Source organism: Sturnus vulgaris, chromosome 15 (assembly GCF_052056855.1).
Source record: "Sturnus vulgaris isolate bStuVul1 chromosome 15, bStuVul1.hap1, whole genome shotgun sequence".
Taxonomy (NCBI): Eukaryota; Metazoa; Chordata; class Aves; order Passeriformes; family Sturnidae; genus Sturnus; species Sturnus vulgaris.
Window position 1 is genome coordinate 387,913 of NC_142257.1, and position 17,174 is coordinate 405,086.

Here is a 17,174-nt window from a genome sequence, read left to right on the forward strand (position 1 = left end):
CAGGTCCCAGGAATTGATTGTATCAGCCCAAGTGGTGCTGGCATGAGGGGGGCGTGCTGTGCCGTGCTGTGCCATGCTGTGCCATTCTGTGCCGTCCAGCCCTGTGCCCCTGCTGCTGACAGTGGTGCTCAGGCTGCATTTAGAACAGACACAGTACCTGGAGATCAGGTTCTCACTGGAGCCAGTGCTGGGGCACAGGCCAGGGCGGGGGCCAGGAGTACCAGGCAGGTCTGGGCTCGTGACAGCATAGTCCTGAAATGCTGAGCCCATTTAGAGATGGTGGAAAACCGGGGATTTATGGAGATGCCACAGGGTACAGAGCACTGAGGCGTGCTGCTGTACAGGGCATGGTGTTTCTGGATGCCTGTGGAAGTCAGCCTGCAGTTACTTAAATTGTCTTTGTCTTCTCTTTACCAGCTGACATCATCTCCACAGTTGAGTTCAACCACACTGGAGAGTTACTGGCAACAGGGGACAAGGGGGGCCGGGTTGTAATATTTCAGCGTGAGCAGGAGGTAAGTGCCACTGAATGCAAAATGCCCGTTTCATCCTTTTAAGTGAAACGTCCTGCTGTTCCCTAATCTGCCTGTGTCACTCCTAAGCTCAGGGCTCTCCTGCAATACTACGAGCTGAAAAGCAGCTATTAACATCAGCAGGGCCAGATTTCCTCTTTCCAAACATTGCATTGTCTGCATTCTTCTGCTCCAGGTGTAACAGGGATCAGGCAGCACATCTGAGTGTGTGACAAGTGTCGTCTCCCATCTTGGACATGACACTACCCCATGAACCCCTCATACCACCCAAATTCTGGAAAGTGTAGATGGTTGCAACAATTACATTTCCCTTCCCAAACTTTGCCCAGAAGTGTTAGGAAATGTTTTGTTGGAAGCTGGAGTTTGTGCCTGCTGGAGAAGCGTGTGTTTGGCCTCAGCATGGCCCTGTGCTGGTGGGCACCTGGCCAGCCTGCCTGGGAGAGCTGTGCCAGCTCCTGCTGCCTGGGATGGTCCCCAGCATTCCCAAAGCTGTCCCAGTTAGCTGCTCTGGCCTGAGTCAGCGGGACCTGTCCTCAGCTGCTCTGGAGGAATGCATCAGACCTGGGCGTGAGACATATCATGTCCAATGATGGCTTTAAATGTTCTCAAAGTTTAAGCTTTAAAATAATTTCTACATATGCTGAAGAGAACTCAGTGTTTAACCATCACATGTGTAGACACTTCATCAGCCTTTCCAGCACTATTTCATTTCTCCTTTTCCTCTCATTTCATTGTTCTACTGCTTTTCTTGAACTTTAAGCCTCCAGCATCACTCTGAATGTATCCACTCAGCTCCTGCTCAAGGGGACGTGGGGCTTCACCCACCCACCCAAACCAAGGCTGCCTGTCCTGTCCCTGTAGCTGCTGCCAGCAGCTCTTCTGTGGCTGGGTTCAGCACCTGGCAGGAGCTGGCACTGTGTCCCAGCCATTCACCAGGGACATTCACCCTGGATCCCTTGGGATCCCTTCCTGCTCCGTTCCCTCTCATTCCCACTCTGTTTCCACACATTTTCCTCTCCGTTCCCGCTCCGTTTCCACTCCGTTCCCTCTCCATTCCTCTCCATGCCCACCGAGCCCAGCTGTGGTGCCAGCAGAGGCTGTGCCCGGGCGCTCAGCCCTGAGCTGCCAACACCTTCAGCTCCTCCCCGTCCCTCTGCAGAGCAAGAACCAGCCCCACCGCAGGGGAGAGTACAATGTCTACAGCACCTTCCAGAGCCACGAGCCAGAGTTCGATTACCTGAAGAGCCTGGAGATTGAGGAGAAGATCAATAAGATCCGATGGCTGCCGCAGCAGAACGCGGCGTATTTCCTGCTCTCCACCAACGGTGCGTGGCCAGGCTGTCCCACCGCCAGGCGTGCTCTTGGCTGGGCTCTTTCTTTGGGGAAATATTGGTTAAAAACCCTCCCTGCAGGGTAGCACCGGTGCCTTAGGGGAGTGGGTCTGGCAGAGCAATCCCTGTGCTCCAGGTGTGTTTCATGGCAGCCCCTCCCTTTGAGGGAGAGAGGGAGGATTCTGTCCTGCCAACAACTTACATTTTTTATTCTCAGGATCCTGGGAATTTTTATTTTTTTAAAAGACAAACTGCAGGTGTTTTGTTTCAGTTTGCCGTTGTGTTTGGCTCAGCAGTTCCATGTTACGTTCTGATAAATATCATGAGGTTCTAGGAATATTATTTGGGATGAATGGGACCTTAAGATGGATGTGACTTAATTACTTCAGGAGAAAAGGAGGGGTCTAATTATCTTCTATAACCAACTTACTTTGTGTTATAGAATTGACTCTATTGATCATTGTAATAAAATTCAAAGACTTATTAAACTCGTTTGGGGGAGAATCATTGAAATGCAATGAAGATTAATTATACAGCATAATGTTCTGTTAATTGATTTTTTTAAATAGTTTTTTGATTAACAGGGATATTACCCTTCCATTTGGGTGGTGTTCCATATGCAGGCAGGTTATCAAAACAATTACTTTGGAAATACTGCTGTTTTTTTTTGTTATTACTGTTACACCAGTATTTTATAGTGAACCCTCCAAAACAGAGCATGTTAATAAACACAGAATTAATTGTGTTATTAATTGTGTTGGAGTTGCTGTGTAAGAGGGAGAATGAAGATGGATGATGGGATTTTGTATGAAACCTGGTGGAAGTGATGATAAACTATGGATGGGGTCCCTGCCAGGAGGGAGTGAAGAAAACACCATTATTGAGAATAACCCCCCACGTTCGTGGTGGTTTCTGTGGGGGCTCTGTGGCACAGGGATGGGATGCTGGGAGGAGACAGGAGCTGTGGGGTGGGAGCTGCCTTTGGTCCTGGTGGAGCTGGGCTCTGCACGGTTCTGGGTGGGGATGTCAGCACGGCTCTGGGTGAGCCACAGACACCCTGCCATGTCTGAGGGGTGTCCAGGCCAGGGTGCCCTGCCTGTCCTCGCTGCTCTGCAGGGCTGGGCACCAGCAGCTCCCTGGGGGCACAGGTACCACTTCCAGCACTGGGGGACACAGGAGGTTTTTCCAGCCCGTGTGGCCACGGTGTGTCTGTCAGTGGGTGGCTCAGGCAGCACCACCTTGATGCTCTGCTCTCCTCTCGTGCCCCAGATAAGACTGTGAAGCTCTGGAAGGTCAGCGAGCGGGACAAGAGACCGGAGGGATACAACCTCAAGGATGAGGACGGGCGTCTCCGAGACCCCTCCATGATCACCGTGCTGAGGGTGAGTGTGGGGGATCTGTGGGGCTGAGGAGCTGTTCCTGCAGGGTCCTGGCTGAGAATTGCTGCTGGTGTCACCTGAGTGCCTGGCACCTGTAATGCCATCGTGCCACGGTTGGTGTTGAAGGGCAGGGCATCCTTGTACCGGTGCTGTGACTGGTGCAGGGGCATGGCAGTGGATGGGAGAGCTGTGCTGGTGCTGGTGCTGGCAGAGGTGCTGGCAGAGATGCTGGTGCTGGCAGAGGTGCTGGCAGAGCTGTGTTGTGTCCCATGCCTGGTACCCAGTGCCACAGTGTGCTGTGCTGCCCCACGGGCTGACCCATCCCAGGGAGGAGGCAGGGCAGGAGCTCTCCCAGCTTGGAGCATTCCCAAATACAGCTGCTACTGTAGGAACAGAAGCACTTCTTCCCAATGAGTTTGCCACCTGGTCATGACATTAATCAGACCAGATTGTAATTTATTAACACCCTGTCAGAATTTGCATTTTGAGTACTTGTGGGTTTTATATTTGCACATAAAAAATTGTAACTATGATGGTGCTTGCCTCACTTTGTGGGTCCCAGTTCCATTGTGCATGAAGCCATTGAGAGCCCTGGACAGGCAGTTAATTCTTGTCTCTGTACAGGGTTGCTGCTGGTGACTGGCAGCGTTTTTCTCTACAGAGCAAGAGAGCGTTTATTTCATGTAGATGTGTATCTGCTGTTATGTTTCAGGCAACATTTCCAGCCTAACACACTGATACCTGACAGCCCATTGGAGAGGTTTGCTCTGGCTGTGGGAGCTGGGGCTGTCAGCCCTCAGCAGGTTGGGAGGCAGGATTTGCAAAGGCAGCAGTGTTAGGATGTTATCCCAGGGATGCTTTCTTCTCTGGTCAAACACACTGGGAAGGCCCTGGGATTTCTTTCTCCCATCTTGAAAGTCATACTGAAATATCAGAAAACTGAATAGGGCTGGACTTCACTCACTGCCTTTGTTTTACTCTCAGCCTGTGCATTCCTGAGCAGCTCAGTGCTGTGTGTGTGTGCCTGGATCAGCTCAGTGCTGTGTGTGTGTGCCTGGATCAGCTCAGTGCTGTGTACCTGGAGCAGCTCAGTGCTGTGTGTGTGTGTGCCTGGATCAGCTCAGTGCTGTGTGTGTGTACCTGGAGCAGCTCGGTGCTGTGTACCTGGAGCAGCTCAGTGCTGTGTGTTTGGGTGTCTGTCTCTGCACTGGGGTCAGGCACTGCCATTCCTGCTCCTGGCAGAGGCACAGGGCACTGGGAGGTCACACACGGTCTGAGTGCTGGGTGTGATGGTTATCGGTCTCTGCTGTGCAGTGCCTGTGTTCCCTGAGAACAGAAGATTGAGGAGTCTTCCACCAGCCTCATCTGATCTAATGTTTTGATGATTTTACTTAGACAGATATTTACATAGCTGTAACCCTTTTGCTGCAGCTTGGTGTAAATCTGATGCATAATTGTCCTGTGATGGGTGTGCTTTAAATTAAACCCACATCCATCCATGGTTTAATTTTCAACCACAGATAAGTGAAAAAGGGTTTTAAATGCACCTTGCTGCCATAATTTCTCACCCATTTGGTTTAATGGTTTAAATGCACTTGATGAGCATCATCCTCTGAGGGATTTCTAACCCACATAGTGCAGAAGGAATATTTAATTCTGCTCAGGCTGTGTAGTGAGGTGTTTACTGTCAGTAGAAGAGCTCTGCTGATTTGAATCATCCCCAGTCTAATATCTGCAGCCCTTTGACCTTGTGTAACTGCCTCGGTGTGCTCCCAAATACCACTCACAGTACCTGTTCCTTGGCATGTACGTGGGAGATAATGAGCACAAGTCATGTCCAGAGCTGAAACCTTTTCAAAGAGAGGATGTGTTTGCTGTGGTGCCTCACGGTGCAGGGCAGTCTGGGTGACACTGCTGGGAGGGTGCAGTGGCAGGGCCATTGTGTGCCTGTTGGTGTTGGTGACACTCACAGAGCCCTCTCTTAAGAGCTGCCACTTCACTCTCTCTGTTCCAGCAAATTCCATCATAAATCCTGGTGTGTGTGCTGAAGCACTCAGATTTTTTGGCCCCTGTGCAGTTTCCCAGGGAGGCTGTGCTGTGCCCCACTGCATCTGATTCCCCTGACTGCAGTCCCAGAGTGGCTGTGATGGGAGATGCCTTGGAGGAGCTCTGGGTGCTGCTGCTGCCTTTCTGCCTCTTTTCCTTGTGCACATTCTGCAGAGCATTTCAGGGACAAGAGCTGGGAGCAGCAGCTCCATCAGCTGCGTGGACGAGCAGTGAGGCAGCAGCTGGGTCCTCCTGCAGGAAGGTCCCTTCTGATGTCACAGGGCAGGTCGAATGTGACAAAATTCTGGGCAGTGTGAAGTTGTCAGTCTGCCGTGAAAATAGCGTTTGATGCTCATTTCATCTGCAAAATGCTGAGTTTGAGGTGGCATTGGGCAGTCACAGAATGTAACTTATGTAGGTAGGAAGTGAAGGCTGGGGAGCGTGCCTGAGGGAGCTCAGCCCCTGGGGCAGGCAGAAAACTCCCTGGATTTATCCCTGAGCACTTGCTCTGCTCCCTGGTTTGCCAGGGACCGGATTACAGTTTCCTTCTCGGACACTCAGGGCTGGGGTCAATCCAGGCTTCAGCTTGGCTAATCCCCCTTGGCCAAATCCTGTGGAGCAGCTGAGCTCTGGCCATGCTGCTGTGGAGCAGGGGCTGGGCTGGGGGAGCAGGGCTGTGCTGGCCTGGCACTGCCACGGCTCAGATGTCACCAGAGGGGGACAGAGTGTGTCCTGCTGTGGATGCAGGAGTGAGAAAAGCTCTCCCCATGTGCCAGTTCAGAGCCTGGCTGGTCAAGGTGAGCACATGGTGCCCATCAACAGGTCTCAGGGTAATCTGCCCATGGCCAGCTCTGCCACACCTGTCAGGTAACCACAGAGCTAAAAGCAGGAATCAAAATTAAGACTTACTTTGTTTTATATGAAGAGTGTCTGACGTTACCCCCTTCCTGAAAACAGAAAGTAATTGAATTTATTAGTGTTTTATTTTCTTTGACACCATCTTTCTGTGTACTTGATGCACTTTGTTGCACTGAATTACCATTTAATAATGGGTGTGTGTGACACCAGAGCCTGCCCCGAGGTGGGCTCTGGAGCTGGCACAAGGAGGGATGCACAAGGTCTGCTGTTCAGGATTGTTTTGGCACTGCTGATTGATCTGAGTGGGTTGGGCAGAAGCTGACTTGGCTTGTACCTGCTTCAAAAAACCCCAAGAACCAGTTCCAGTTGCTGTCACATTGGCCCATTTGTTGGTGTCTCCACTGTGGCTGAGGCCTGGCTGGGCACCTGCTCCCCTTGGCTGTCCCTGTGCTGCTGTTGGGGAATGAGCTCAGCTTCTGCTCCTGGCAAATTCCTGACTGCTCCTGCCTCAAAGCTTCAGTGCTCTCAGGGTTAAATCCTCATTGCTGATAGCCTTAAGCAGGAGCTTGCAGCATGTGGGCACGCTGGTTTCCATATTTCAGTGCAAACCACTGATGGATAACCAGGTTTGTCTCTCTTGTGGGGTTTTACCTGGTGACAGGCCAAGTCCCAAACATTAAAAAAAAGTCTCCCCAGGACTTGGCTCTGAAGTGATGTGTGGAGAACGTTCTTGGTTTAAGAGTTTGCTGTAGTTCTATGGTTGTGAGTGACTGCCATGTAGGAATGAGCAGGGAATTGTGCTGGGGCACGGGGAGCTGCAGTGCCATGGGCTGGTGTCAGCCCTGGATTGCCCAGGCTGGGGACAGGAACCAGCCCAGGCTCTGCCTGTGAGCTGTGCTGGGCCACAGAGTCACCTCGCTGAGCAGAACCTGCCCAGCCAGGCCAGGGCAGGCACTGAACCCTTTCATTTTGCACAGCCCCCGTGTCCCTGCAGTGCCAGCGAGGCAGGCCCAGCCCCAGCTGGCTGAGCAGGATCTGTCAGTGCAAACGGAGCATCATTGGCTGTGTCAGGTGCAATTAGTGCCCAGGCTCGTCACGTTAGGCTCAGGCTCTGAGCTGGCAGCACCAGCGCTCTCATGTCACTCGAGCTGGCTGTCACTCCCATCCCCACCTCTGCAGCCAGGGAAATCTCTGCAGGCAGCACAGATAACACGAGTAATGAAGTAGCTGGAGGAAACAGAGCAGGAGCATGGGCTGGTACGTTCCTGGTGTATTGAGTTGCCTTCAGAGCACGGAGTCCAAAGTTACCACTGACCCCACTCCTCACACACGGTCCCCTGTGCATCTCCCCACAGGGTTATGCTGATTTATCTAAAGGCAAACACTCAAAGCTCTGCTCCTGGTCCTTCCCTCTGTCCCTGCCTGTGTGTCCCATGCTCTGTCCCTTCTCATCTCTTACTTCCATCACTTCACTGTGAGACAATGCAAAAACTTTAAAGAAAAAACATACTGACCTGGCTCTCTCAAGAAATTTATTTCTGCCAGGAATGCTCCAGGAATTTCAGATCCTGGCTAACAGTGACAAAACGAGGCACAAGAGGTTCTTTGATTGTTTTTTGTTTCAAAGCTGGAACGGTTGCTGCAGCAGGGTCAGAGCCTGGTTTACTGGGCTCTCACTGCTTCACAGTGCTCTAACCATCCTGGAGCCTCTCTCAGAATTCGATGGCTTTTGTGTTTGCTCATCCTTCTGTCACACCCTTGGGAAGGCATTAGGCTGCTGTGTTAGGGGTGGGTGTGTGGAAGCACTGGCAGAGCTCTGTGGGATCCTGTGAGGGCATCCCCCGTGCCAGCTGCTGGTGTGGGTGTGGGGCCCGGCGCTGGTGCTGATGCTCTGCTCCTCGCCCCGCAGGTGCCCGTGCTCCGGCCCATGGACCTGATGGTGGAGGCCACTCCCCGCAGGGTGTTTGCCAACGCACACACCTACCACATCAACTCCATCTCTGTCAACAGCGACTACGAGACCTACATGTCAGCAGATGACCTGAGGATAAACCTGTGGAACTTTGAAATCACAAATCAAAGTTTTAGTATCCTTTGGTGTGTGTGTGGCTCTGGGGACAGCCCTGGGAAGCAGCCAGGCTGTGCCCACGCCTGTGGGGATGGGGACAGGGCAGCAGCTGCCTGAGCCCCACGCCTGGCTGTGGTGCCTCGCTGCAGGAGCTTCACCCTCTGGCAAGGCTGGCAGCAGCTCAGGAGTGTGAAACAGAGCACTGGAGTCCTCAGTGCCATTCTCAAGGCACTGCCCTCTCATCTCTGCCAGGCTGTGTCCAGAGGAGGCACCCAGCATTCACAGGGAGCCGCTCCCTGCACGGCACAGGGCTCAGCTGGCACTGCCACCACTGCTGCTGTCACCTGGTGACGTGTGGGTGACACATTTCTGAATTTGCCCGCAGGGTCTGGTGGGGCAGGCTCAGGGGGGTCTGCAGGTGATCAGGAGACAGATGCCTTGGGGAAGATGGAAGCACTGATGGTGCAGTCCCTGTGACACCCTGCACGGGTGACAGGCTGCCAGTCACCGCTCCACAAATGAGGTTGTGACAGTCACGCTTGTAACAGCCACATCGGAAATAATAAACAGGGCACGAATCATTGGTGGTATTTATGTGGTGTTTCCTGCTGAGAAATCCCTGGGGCATGATTTAGGCAGATGGAGAGGATTTCAGCAGCCACAGGCGTGTGGCTGTGGGAGCTCTGAGCGGCTGCAGGCGAGGAGAGCTGTGGTGCCTGCCTGTGTGTAAGGATGAGGTGAGGAGTGCTGTGTCAGACTCGGGGAGTTCACATGGCCCCGGGGACTTACGAGTTTTCTGTTGGTTGCTGTGCCCTGGGCTTTGCTGCCATTGCTCTTTTCACTATGGTTACCAGGCCACAGTGTTGCACTAACAGACATTTCCTGAGGATGGGGTGGGTGGCAGAGCAGGTCCCGTGCCCCACCGAGGGTCTTCAGCGCTGGTACCAGAGCTGGGGTTCCCAGCTTAGCAGCAGCCACGCTGGACGCTGCTGCTGTGGGCCGGTCCCACCCCGTGCTGCGGTTCTGCCCAGTGCTGGTGGTGCCAGCCCAGAGCACACGGCTGGCACGGGGCAGGGGGGGACAGAGCCCGGGCTGGGCTGCGTGGGCTCCTTGACTCGCCCTGCCAGACATCGTGGACATCAAACCGGCCAACATGGAGGAGCTGACGGAGGTGATCACGGCGGCCGAGTTCCACCCGCACCACTGCAACACCTTCGTGTACAGCAGCAGCAAGGGCACGATCCGCCTGTGCGACATGCGCACGGCCGCGCTGTGCGACCGCCACGCCAAGTGTGAGTGTGCCCGGGGCTGAGAGAGCACGAAAGGGAGTGCAGGGACACACCTGGGCCTGGGTGTGCCCCAGTGCCTCGGTCCCTTGTCCCCTGAGTGCCAGGCTGCGAGCCCCGTGGCCACTCATGCCCACCTGCAGGGCCGTGGCAGGGCTCGGGGCTGCCCGTGAGCAGGAGCTGCAGTGGAAGGAGGGAGCTGGCAGAAGGAGCTGGGGCGGGCAGGGCAGCACCCGCTCAGTGCCAGGAAAAGTAGGTTTGTTGTGTAAGACAGAATTAGTGCTCAGAAATCCTTTCCATGAGCTCAGCAGCCCAGATTTGCTTCTGCAGCAAGAGCAAAGCCACAGAAAAGCCTTCAGGCCAAAGCAAAAATAGGTGCCCTGAGCCCCTGCCCTGCCTGGCCACTGGCTTTGGTTCCCAGACCTGCTCAGGGACTGGGGAGCACCAGCTGTGTGCTGGGAGCCCCTCCTGGCATCTCCTCCGTGTTCATGTGTGTGCTGGGAGCCTGGCATGGCACTGCCTCTGTGCTGGGACCCCAGAGAGACCCTCTGTGCCAGCAGAGCCTGCTGCTGCCAGGGCAGGGAGAGAGGAGGATCCAATGTCCCACAGCAGAGCAGGTGGCCACAGCCCTCCTGCCCATTGCCAGAGGCACCTCACAGGGGGACCAGTGCCTCATGAAGGACCTCTGTGAGCAGCAGAGGCATGGCCTGGGCTCAGCTGCTTTCTGCCTGCCTGACACCTTTATCTTTTCATGGTGGTATCACTTCTTATATGGAAAAAGCCTCCAGGTTTCTGCTGGTGGTGAAAGGCCACAGCTCTGGGTCCTGCTGTGGGCAGTTCCTTTTCTGCATTGTAGACATCATTTATATGGGCACTTCAGACATTTTCCCTGCTATACTGGAGCTCCAGGGCTTGGTGAGAGGGTGATAAACCTAAATGCATCTGGGTGCTGGGTACAGCATCATGCCAGTGCTCTCTCCCAGAAGCTTCCTGTAGTGCCAGGACAGGGTGGCAGGTCTCTGGCATGAGATCAGGGAGCTCCTGCCTCAGCTAATGCTGGGGCTTGTTCCTTCCTCTTGTACAGTTTTTGAAGAGCCTGAAGACCCAAGTAACCGGTCATTTTTTTCTGAGATCATCTCCTCAATCTCTGATGTCAAATTCAGCCACAGTGGAAGGTACATCATGACCCGGGACTACCTCACTGTCAAGGTGTGGGACTTGAACATGGAGAACCGGCCCATTGAGACCTACCAGGTGAGTGTGGCACAGCCAGGTGTGTGCAGCAGTGGGGCACCCACTGAGCTCCTTCCTGATCCACGCTCTGGGCCAGTGGCAGGAGTGGTAGGTAAGCACTTGCTGTGTGGGAGCTTTATGGCTGTAGACAGTGGAAGGCGGAATTGTTAAATGTGGGCTCAAGTGGCCTGGTGAGTTGTCACCATGTCCCCAGCTGGGGGTGGGTGAGGAGAGAACGCTCAGGTGCTGGCAGATGGGAGAGGCAGGTGGGAGGCCTTGTGCAGAGCAGTAGCCCTGTCACTGTCACCCCTTGCCAGGGGATGTCCCCTGGCACTGCCTGGAGGTGCCCAAGCCATGTGCAGAGTGTACCTGGAGAAGAATGGTGGCTGTGGGAGGGCACAGGGTGCCAGGCAGTGCCCAGTGCTGCCAGCTCAGCTCTGGCGAGCATGGGGCTGGGCTGGGTGTGCCAGCCCCCTGTGAGCCAGGCTGTCTGTCAGTGCCCGGGCTGTGCTGGTCAGTGCAGAGCCCGGGCTGTGCTGGTCAGTGCAGGGCCTGGGCTGTGCTGGTCAGTGCAGGGCCCTCATCCTGTCCCTCCCTCCGGCAGGTCCATGACTACCTGCGGAGCAAGCTCTGCTCGCTCTACGAGAACGATTGCATCTTTGACAAGTTCGAGTGTGTCTGGAACGGCTCTGACAGGTGAGCCTTTGGCTGGGTGTGGGTCGGGAGAGGCACAGCAGGGACCACTGCACCTGCAGCCTGTACACAGGTGGGGATGTCTGAACGTCCTGCTCTCTCCTGGACAGAATCAGTTCTGCCTGGAGGAAGGTGGTGATGGGTATAGCTCCAGATTGCCAGAATTTGGGGATAATGAGTATCCAGGTGTGACTTACACCGAGCTGGGTGGCAGGAAATGTGTGAGCCCCTGGCAGGGCTGTCATGGCTTTTGTCTGAGCCATCAGAGTGAACTGACGAGGCACAGCTGGGCCTGAGACAAATTCCAGTGCTTGCGCAAATCTCATCATGCCTCTGATGTTGTCTGCCTCTGGTCACCAGCAGCCTTGCCTCTGAAAAGGTGTGAAAATCCTCTGTCCTTCCTCTTTGCAGTGTCATCATGACCGGCTCCTACAACAACTTCTTCCGCATGTTCGACCGCAACACCAAGCGCGATGTGACGCTGGAGGCGTCGCGGGAGAACAGCAAACCCCGCGCCATCCTCAAACCCCGCAAGGTCTGCGTGGGGGGGAAGCGCAGGAAAGACGAGATCAGCGTGGACAGTCTGGACTTTAGCAAAAAGATCCTGCACACAGCTTGGCACCCCTCCGAGAACATCATCGCTGTGGCAGCTACAAACAACCTGTACATATTCCAGGACAAGGTTAACTAGGAGGGCCAGGTGTTCTTTAGGAGTCTCATGTACTGATACCAGTAAACACAAGGTTTCAACTGCTCCTTTTCTTTCTTTTTCCCTTTCTTCCTTTCTTTTTCTCTCTTCCTTTCTTTCTTTTTCTTCTTTCCTTTCTTTCCTTTCTTTCTTTTTCTTTTCCTTTCCTTCCTGTTCTTTGTTCAGTTCCTGCTCTGCAGATCGCGGTTGTGCAGAGGAGCACCCTGGCCCAGGGGCCACTGGGGGCACCCCCCAGACACCAGATTTACACAGGGAGAGCTGAGACTTCTTACAGGGCAGTGTGAAGATGCCAGGCCTGGCTGTCCCGTGTCCCCAGGCAGTGCTGGGGTGGCATGGCCCTCTGCCATGGCTGAGGAGGTGATGTGGAGGGGGCTGTCAGCTGGGGAAGGGATTGATGGGATAACACACCATGGGCTCTGGCCAGCTCTGGTGGCAGTGGTCCCACCTCAATTGCTTTCAACGTGATCCCAGAAATATTCCACCTGTTGTGTTGAAGACTGGAATGTTGCCTCCCTTGGCCATTTTCCACATTTGTCTTTTTCTTACAATTATTTTGTGTTTTACCAACAGAGACAGCAAAACCAAACGTAAAATGGGAAAGTTCAGTTTTGCAATGGACAAGCTTAGGGCGGGGGGGGGTATGTGCTGCACCTCCAGATGTGTCTGCTCCAGCCAGGTTGCCCCCCCAGCCCCCAGAACCCTCCTGAGGATTTGGCTTTGTAGATACTGTGGTGCCTTCTTTGGTATATGAAATACCTTTATAAACAATGCTTCCGACCTGCATTGATCGCAAACCAAACCAACCCTGGGCTCTGCTGCAGTTCTGGGCTTTGCTTTGGTCATTTTCTCGTTCTGTTGTGAGCTCTTGCATGTCGTGACTGTCTCTCTTTCTCTCTCTTTCTCTCTTTTTTAATTAATTTATTTATTTATTCAATTTTTTTAAAGATAAAGTATAAGTTGCTAATTTATGACCTAAAAAAGAATCCAACTGTATATTGCTGTTAGCCCCTGACTGTGTCAGAGAGAGGCTGTCTGCAGTCCTACATTATAATAACAATGATAATAATAATAAAACCAGTAACTCTTTCTCTTTGCATGGCGAGGCTGCCTCTTTCTACTCCACAGATTGGTCAGGTCCCTTTTTACTTGAGCAATTGTTCAATAATAATTGTTCAATAAATAGAGATTGACTGGATTTTCTGTAGATCTGAAGACTGCTCCTGCAGTGAGAAGCAATGGAAGTCAATTACAAAATCCAGCACCGTCACTTCGGCAGTGGCTCCACAGGGGTGACCCCGTTGCCACCCCCAGCACCCACGGCCTTCAGGGAGCAGACACCGAGGGCTGGGTGTCCCTGGGACAGCCTCTCTGACCGTGAGGATCATGACCAAGGGAAGGAACTGCTGCACACCCACAGAGCTCACGGACTGCACGGAAAACCAGGAGCTGCTTGGAGCCAGGGCCCCCCCGCCACTTCCAGAGGAGCCGTTCCAAGGGAAGAACAAAGTGCACTGGCTTACGGATTTATTCCAAGGGATAGCTTTCAGGAGTAACTTTTTTTAAAAAATGAAATGGTAAAATAAAATAGCAAGAGTAAACGAACCATTTTATAAGAAAATGCTCCTTTTTGGTCCTGTAAGGAAAGCCTGCGCTGCCGTGTCAGTAAAGTTGTCCCAAACGTGTCTGAGTGGGTCACTCCTGTTGTGCCTCTCGCGCCTCGGGGACGCTGCCGTGTCTGAAGCTCCTGGGCTGGGGGTGGCTGCTGAGGGGTGACCAGAGGATCCCCTGGGGATTCTGGGTCCCTCCGAGGGTGGGGACAGTGGGGCAGTGGAACCTTGATCGAGCCCTGGAAAGATCTACCACCCCCTCCCCAGTCCCTGCCCTAATTCTGGGCTGCTCCTGCTCATGAGCTCAAACATCAGCCCTTAATTAGCAGCTCACACTTTTGGTGTTTGCCAGCTGCAATCCTCATTACCCCACTCCCAGCAAAGGCATCAAACACTGGTTTAGGATGGTTTGGGTACCCCCACACCAAAGGAAGGGGCAGACACCAAGAGGGGAGGGACACTGGCCCTGACTTTAGAGCATACACTCTCACTAGGAGCACCAGAGCTCCACATTTCCCTGGAGCACAAGTCTCCCCAGACTGTCCCAATCTTTGTCAAACAACCCCTCTCTCTTGCTGCTCAGCCTGCAAGTCCTGGCCACCAACACCAACTGCTGACAAGAAATCACTTGTCAGGGTGAGGGAGGAAGGGGCTCCTTCCCCAGCCCTTCTCTAAGAGCAAGAGACATGTGAACACAAGCAGCAGTAAGAAAGTAACTCTGCAAGCACTGCCAGCTCATGTTTAAGCAACATCGAAAGAGCTAAACTGGAAAGTCATTCTGCTCACTCCCCTTGCCCACATGCTGACCCCACACTGCTCAGTGCCACAGGCCCTGTTCTGCCCAGCACAGCCAAGAATGTAGGCAGGGTCACTTCAGTCATTTGCTTTACTCATAAATTCACAAGTCCAACAAAATCCAACAGAAATCGGGATTAGGCCTGTACAATCCATATATAAAAAGGGTTGGTTTATTGTAGTTCAAATACATAAACTGAACAATCCCAACATTTCAAAATTAAACTTTAGAAACACAAGTTTAACATTCAAAACAGGAGTATAGTTTACAAGAATTGCCCAGAGGGGGTATGCACAGTCTAATCCAGAAGTATGTAAAGATCACTTTATTGTAAATAAAAATGTGTTTATACAACCGTCCTGGCCTGCTCGGTCACCTCTGGGATTTCCAGCTTCGAGCAAAACTCATCAGACAGAACTTCACCTGGGCAGAGCAACCTGACTGCTGCAAATCGATGGCTGGGGGCAGGAACAGAGCAGCCTGTGAATAAACCTGGTTTGGTCTCCCAAGTCCCTGTTCTCCACTCTGCTCTAACCCTGGCTCTAACAGATTTAGTTCCATTCCCAAGGGTGGAAGCAGAGAACTGGGACTGGTGTTTGCAGAGGGGGCTGTCAGTGATCAGTAATTTCAGCTACCAGAGCGTGTCACCTCCTCCTGCACAGACTGCAGGCACCAGGAGGCAGCTGGTGGCACACGTGTAGGACACGCTCAAACCACAACAGGATCACCCTTGGGACTCACAGGTAGGATACTGCTGAGGGGAAAGCCCCAGGTACCAGCCACCCACACCTCACACACACTGCCCTGAGACCCACAGTCAACAGACAGCCCACACCCTGGGATTTGTCAGTCATGCTCCAATCAACTCATAAATATCTTTAATGTGGGTTTGTGTTGCTGTTGGTTTTTTCCCCCCAGAGATCATTTTATGTTCACTAATGCTGCTTCTGCCTCTGCTCCTCAGATGTTTGAATATATTCACGGCAATGGATGTGTGTAACCTGACAGATGGCTCATGCAAGCGTTTGGATTGATCAGCCACCCCTGGGGCAGGAGCATTCCGTGGCTACTTGGTGGTTCTGCGGGTGGGCTCGGAGGCCGTGGGGGGCGGGGGGGGCCCGCGCCGGTCCAGGTCGTCCACGTAGGACACGATGAGCTTGCGCCGCTCCTCGGGCACGCAGTCCAGCACCAGGTACCGCTTGTCGTTCTGCAGGATCTTCTCCACGTCCTTCAGGTGCTGATCCGACTCCTGGATCAGCTTTTTGGATCTGAAAGCAAGCGTGAGAACAGCCCTGGAGGCAGGGAAGGCTGCAGGGCCCTGGCCCCCTTCTGAGCTAGAAAGATGCCACGTTAGCTTGGCACTGGGCACAACACACTGCTCCGGGCACTGCAAACACAGTGCCTGAACCTGTGCTGTGGTAACTGAGCGCCAGGAAAGACTTAGTAAGGGAAGAACCGGCCATCAGTGTGCTGCTGTTTGTATGCAAAGCAGAACAGAACCAAGGCCTGCACTGGCAGGGCATTCCCCACCTGTAGGTGATGAATTTGGTCTCTTTGAGCAGCGTCCGGAAGTCGGCTTTGGCAGTGATGTATTTGTCTCGGATGTATTCCTCAAACTCCCTTTGCTTTTTCTGAAAGATGAAAGATAAACATGACCCACTGAATGCAGCTCCAGCACTTCCTGCAACTGAACACACTGAACACCAGCAGTAATTATATGTTAATTACACTTTTCCTTACCTTCTATGTTTTTAATTTTTTAAAAATCATATTTAACTACTAACACCTGTATCCACAGAGAGCTGAACCCACTGCAGCAGCCACCAGCTCCCTTCTCTGCACCAGACTGGAAGTTGGCAAGAGCGATGCAAACCACTCACCCTGTCACTTGAAGAGAATTTAATGCACCTTGGATCTTCTTTAATGATTTTTTTCACTTCCTTCCATGTTGATGTTAAAGTTATCTTTCAAAAGAAGCAAAAATAGTTAAAATTAAAAGTAAATTAGAATATGGAATGCAAACACTACTAACCTCTGAAGACTTTAAATATATCCCAAGTCCACTGATGATCTTGCTGTTAAGTGCTGGGTTCTGATTACTTATACTAGTACAGTTATATTTTTAAAATTAGTTGATTTTACATAGTGACTCTTCTTTCATATTTTGAGATGGCATTTTCAGATCAAGGTCCTCCAAATATCATTTACTTTCTGAAGTCTTTTTCTAGTACAATTATGTATATTGTGTTAAAAATTACCTGCAGAAATCTTGCCTATAAACTAAAATAACTAATGCATTAAAATCCATGTAAAAACCTCCAGGTTAAAAGAAAGCTGCCTGAAGTTGGCACAGAACTAAAAAAGAGGAAACCTCATTAAACCCCCAGTGCACAGAATCAGGGATGCATTCCACAGCATGAGCAGAGTAAAAGTTCAGGTTCAGCAGGAGAACATCAGAACAGATGAACTGGGTAAGACCATACTGATGGTCATTAAGTCAAACCCTGAATATCTGAAGGAGACAGACAGTGAAGAGATCAAATAACTCAGTACTGAAGAAATAAAAAGAAGATTAAAAGATTACTGATTAGAAGTTTATATGTAAATTAACTGTATGTTCAATCAAAGTAAAACT

General features: G+C 52.3%; 2 protein-coding genes across 6 annotated transcripts in view; one reads left to right on the plus strand and one right to left on the minus strand.

The window, feature by feature from the left end:
• Positions 1 to 13,818, plus strand: part of PPP2R2B (protein phosphatase 2 regulatory subunit Bbeta) — a 54,433-nt gene extending 40,615 nt beyond the window's left edge. For all 3 annotated transcript variants that reach the window (XM_088174073.1, XM_088174074.1, XM_088174075.1), the window contains 8 exons: positions 418 to 515; positions 1,693 to 1,858; positions 3,134 to 3,246; positions 8,057 to 8,234; positions 9,343 to 9,507; positions 10,586 to 10,755; positions 11,339 to 11,430; positions 11,839 to 13,818. In XM_088174073.1, the coding sequence (XP_088030199.1) occupies positions 418 to 515; positions 1,693 to 1,858; positions 3,134 to 3,246; positions 8,057 to 8,234; positions 9,343 to 9,507; positions 10,586 to 10,755; positions 11,339 to 11,430; positions 11,839 to 12,118 (1,262 nt within the window). In that variant the 3' untranslated portion in view covers positions 12,119 to 13,818. The remainder of the gene's footprint in view (positions 1 to 417; positions 516 to 1,692; positions 1,859 to 3,133; positions 3,247 to 8,056; positions 8,235 to 9,342; positions 9,508 to 10,585; positions 10,756 to 11,338; positions 11,431 to 11,838) is intronic.
• A 793-nt stretch (positions 13,819 to 14,611) lies between these two features.
• Positions 14,612 to 17,174, minus strand: part of TCERG1 (transcription elongation regulator 1) — a 28,177-nt gene continuing 25,614 nt past the window's right edge. For all 3 annotated transcript variants that reach the window (XM_014888306.2, XM_014888305.2, XM_014888304.2), the window contains 3 exons: positions 16,420 to 16,503; positions 16,070 to 16,170; positions 14,612 to 15,807 (listed from right to left, as the gene is read on the minus strand). In XM_014888306.2, the coding sequence (XP_014743792.2) occupies positions 15,606 to 15,807; positions 16,070 to 16,170; positions 16,420 to 16,503 (387 nt within the window). In that variant the 3' untranslated portion in view covers positions 14,612 to 15,605. The remainder of the gene's footprint in view (positions 15,808 to 16,069; positions 16,171 to 16,419; positions 16,504 to 17,174) is intronic.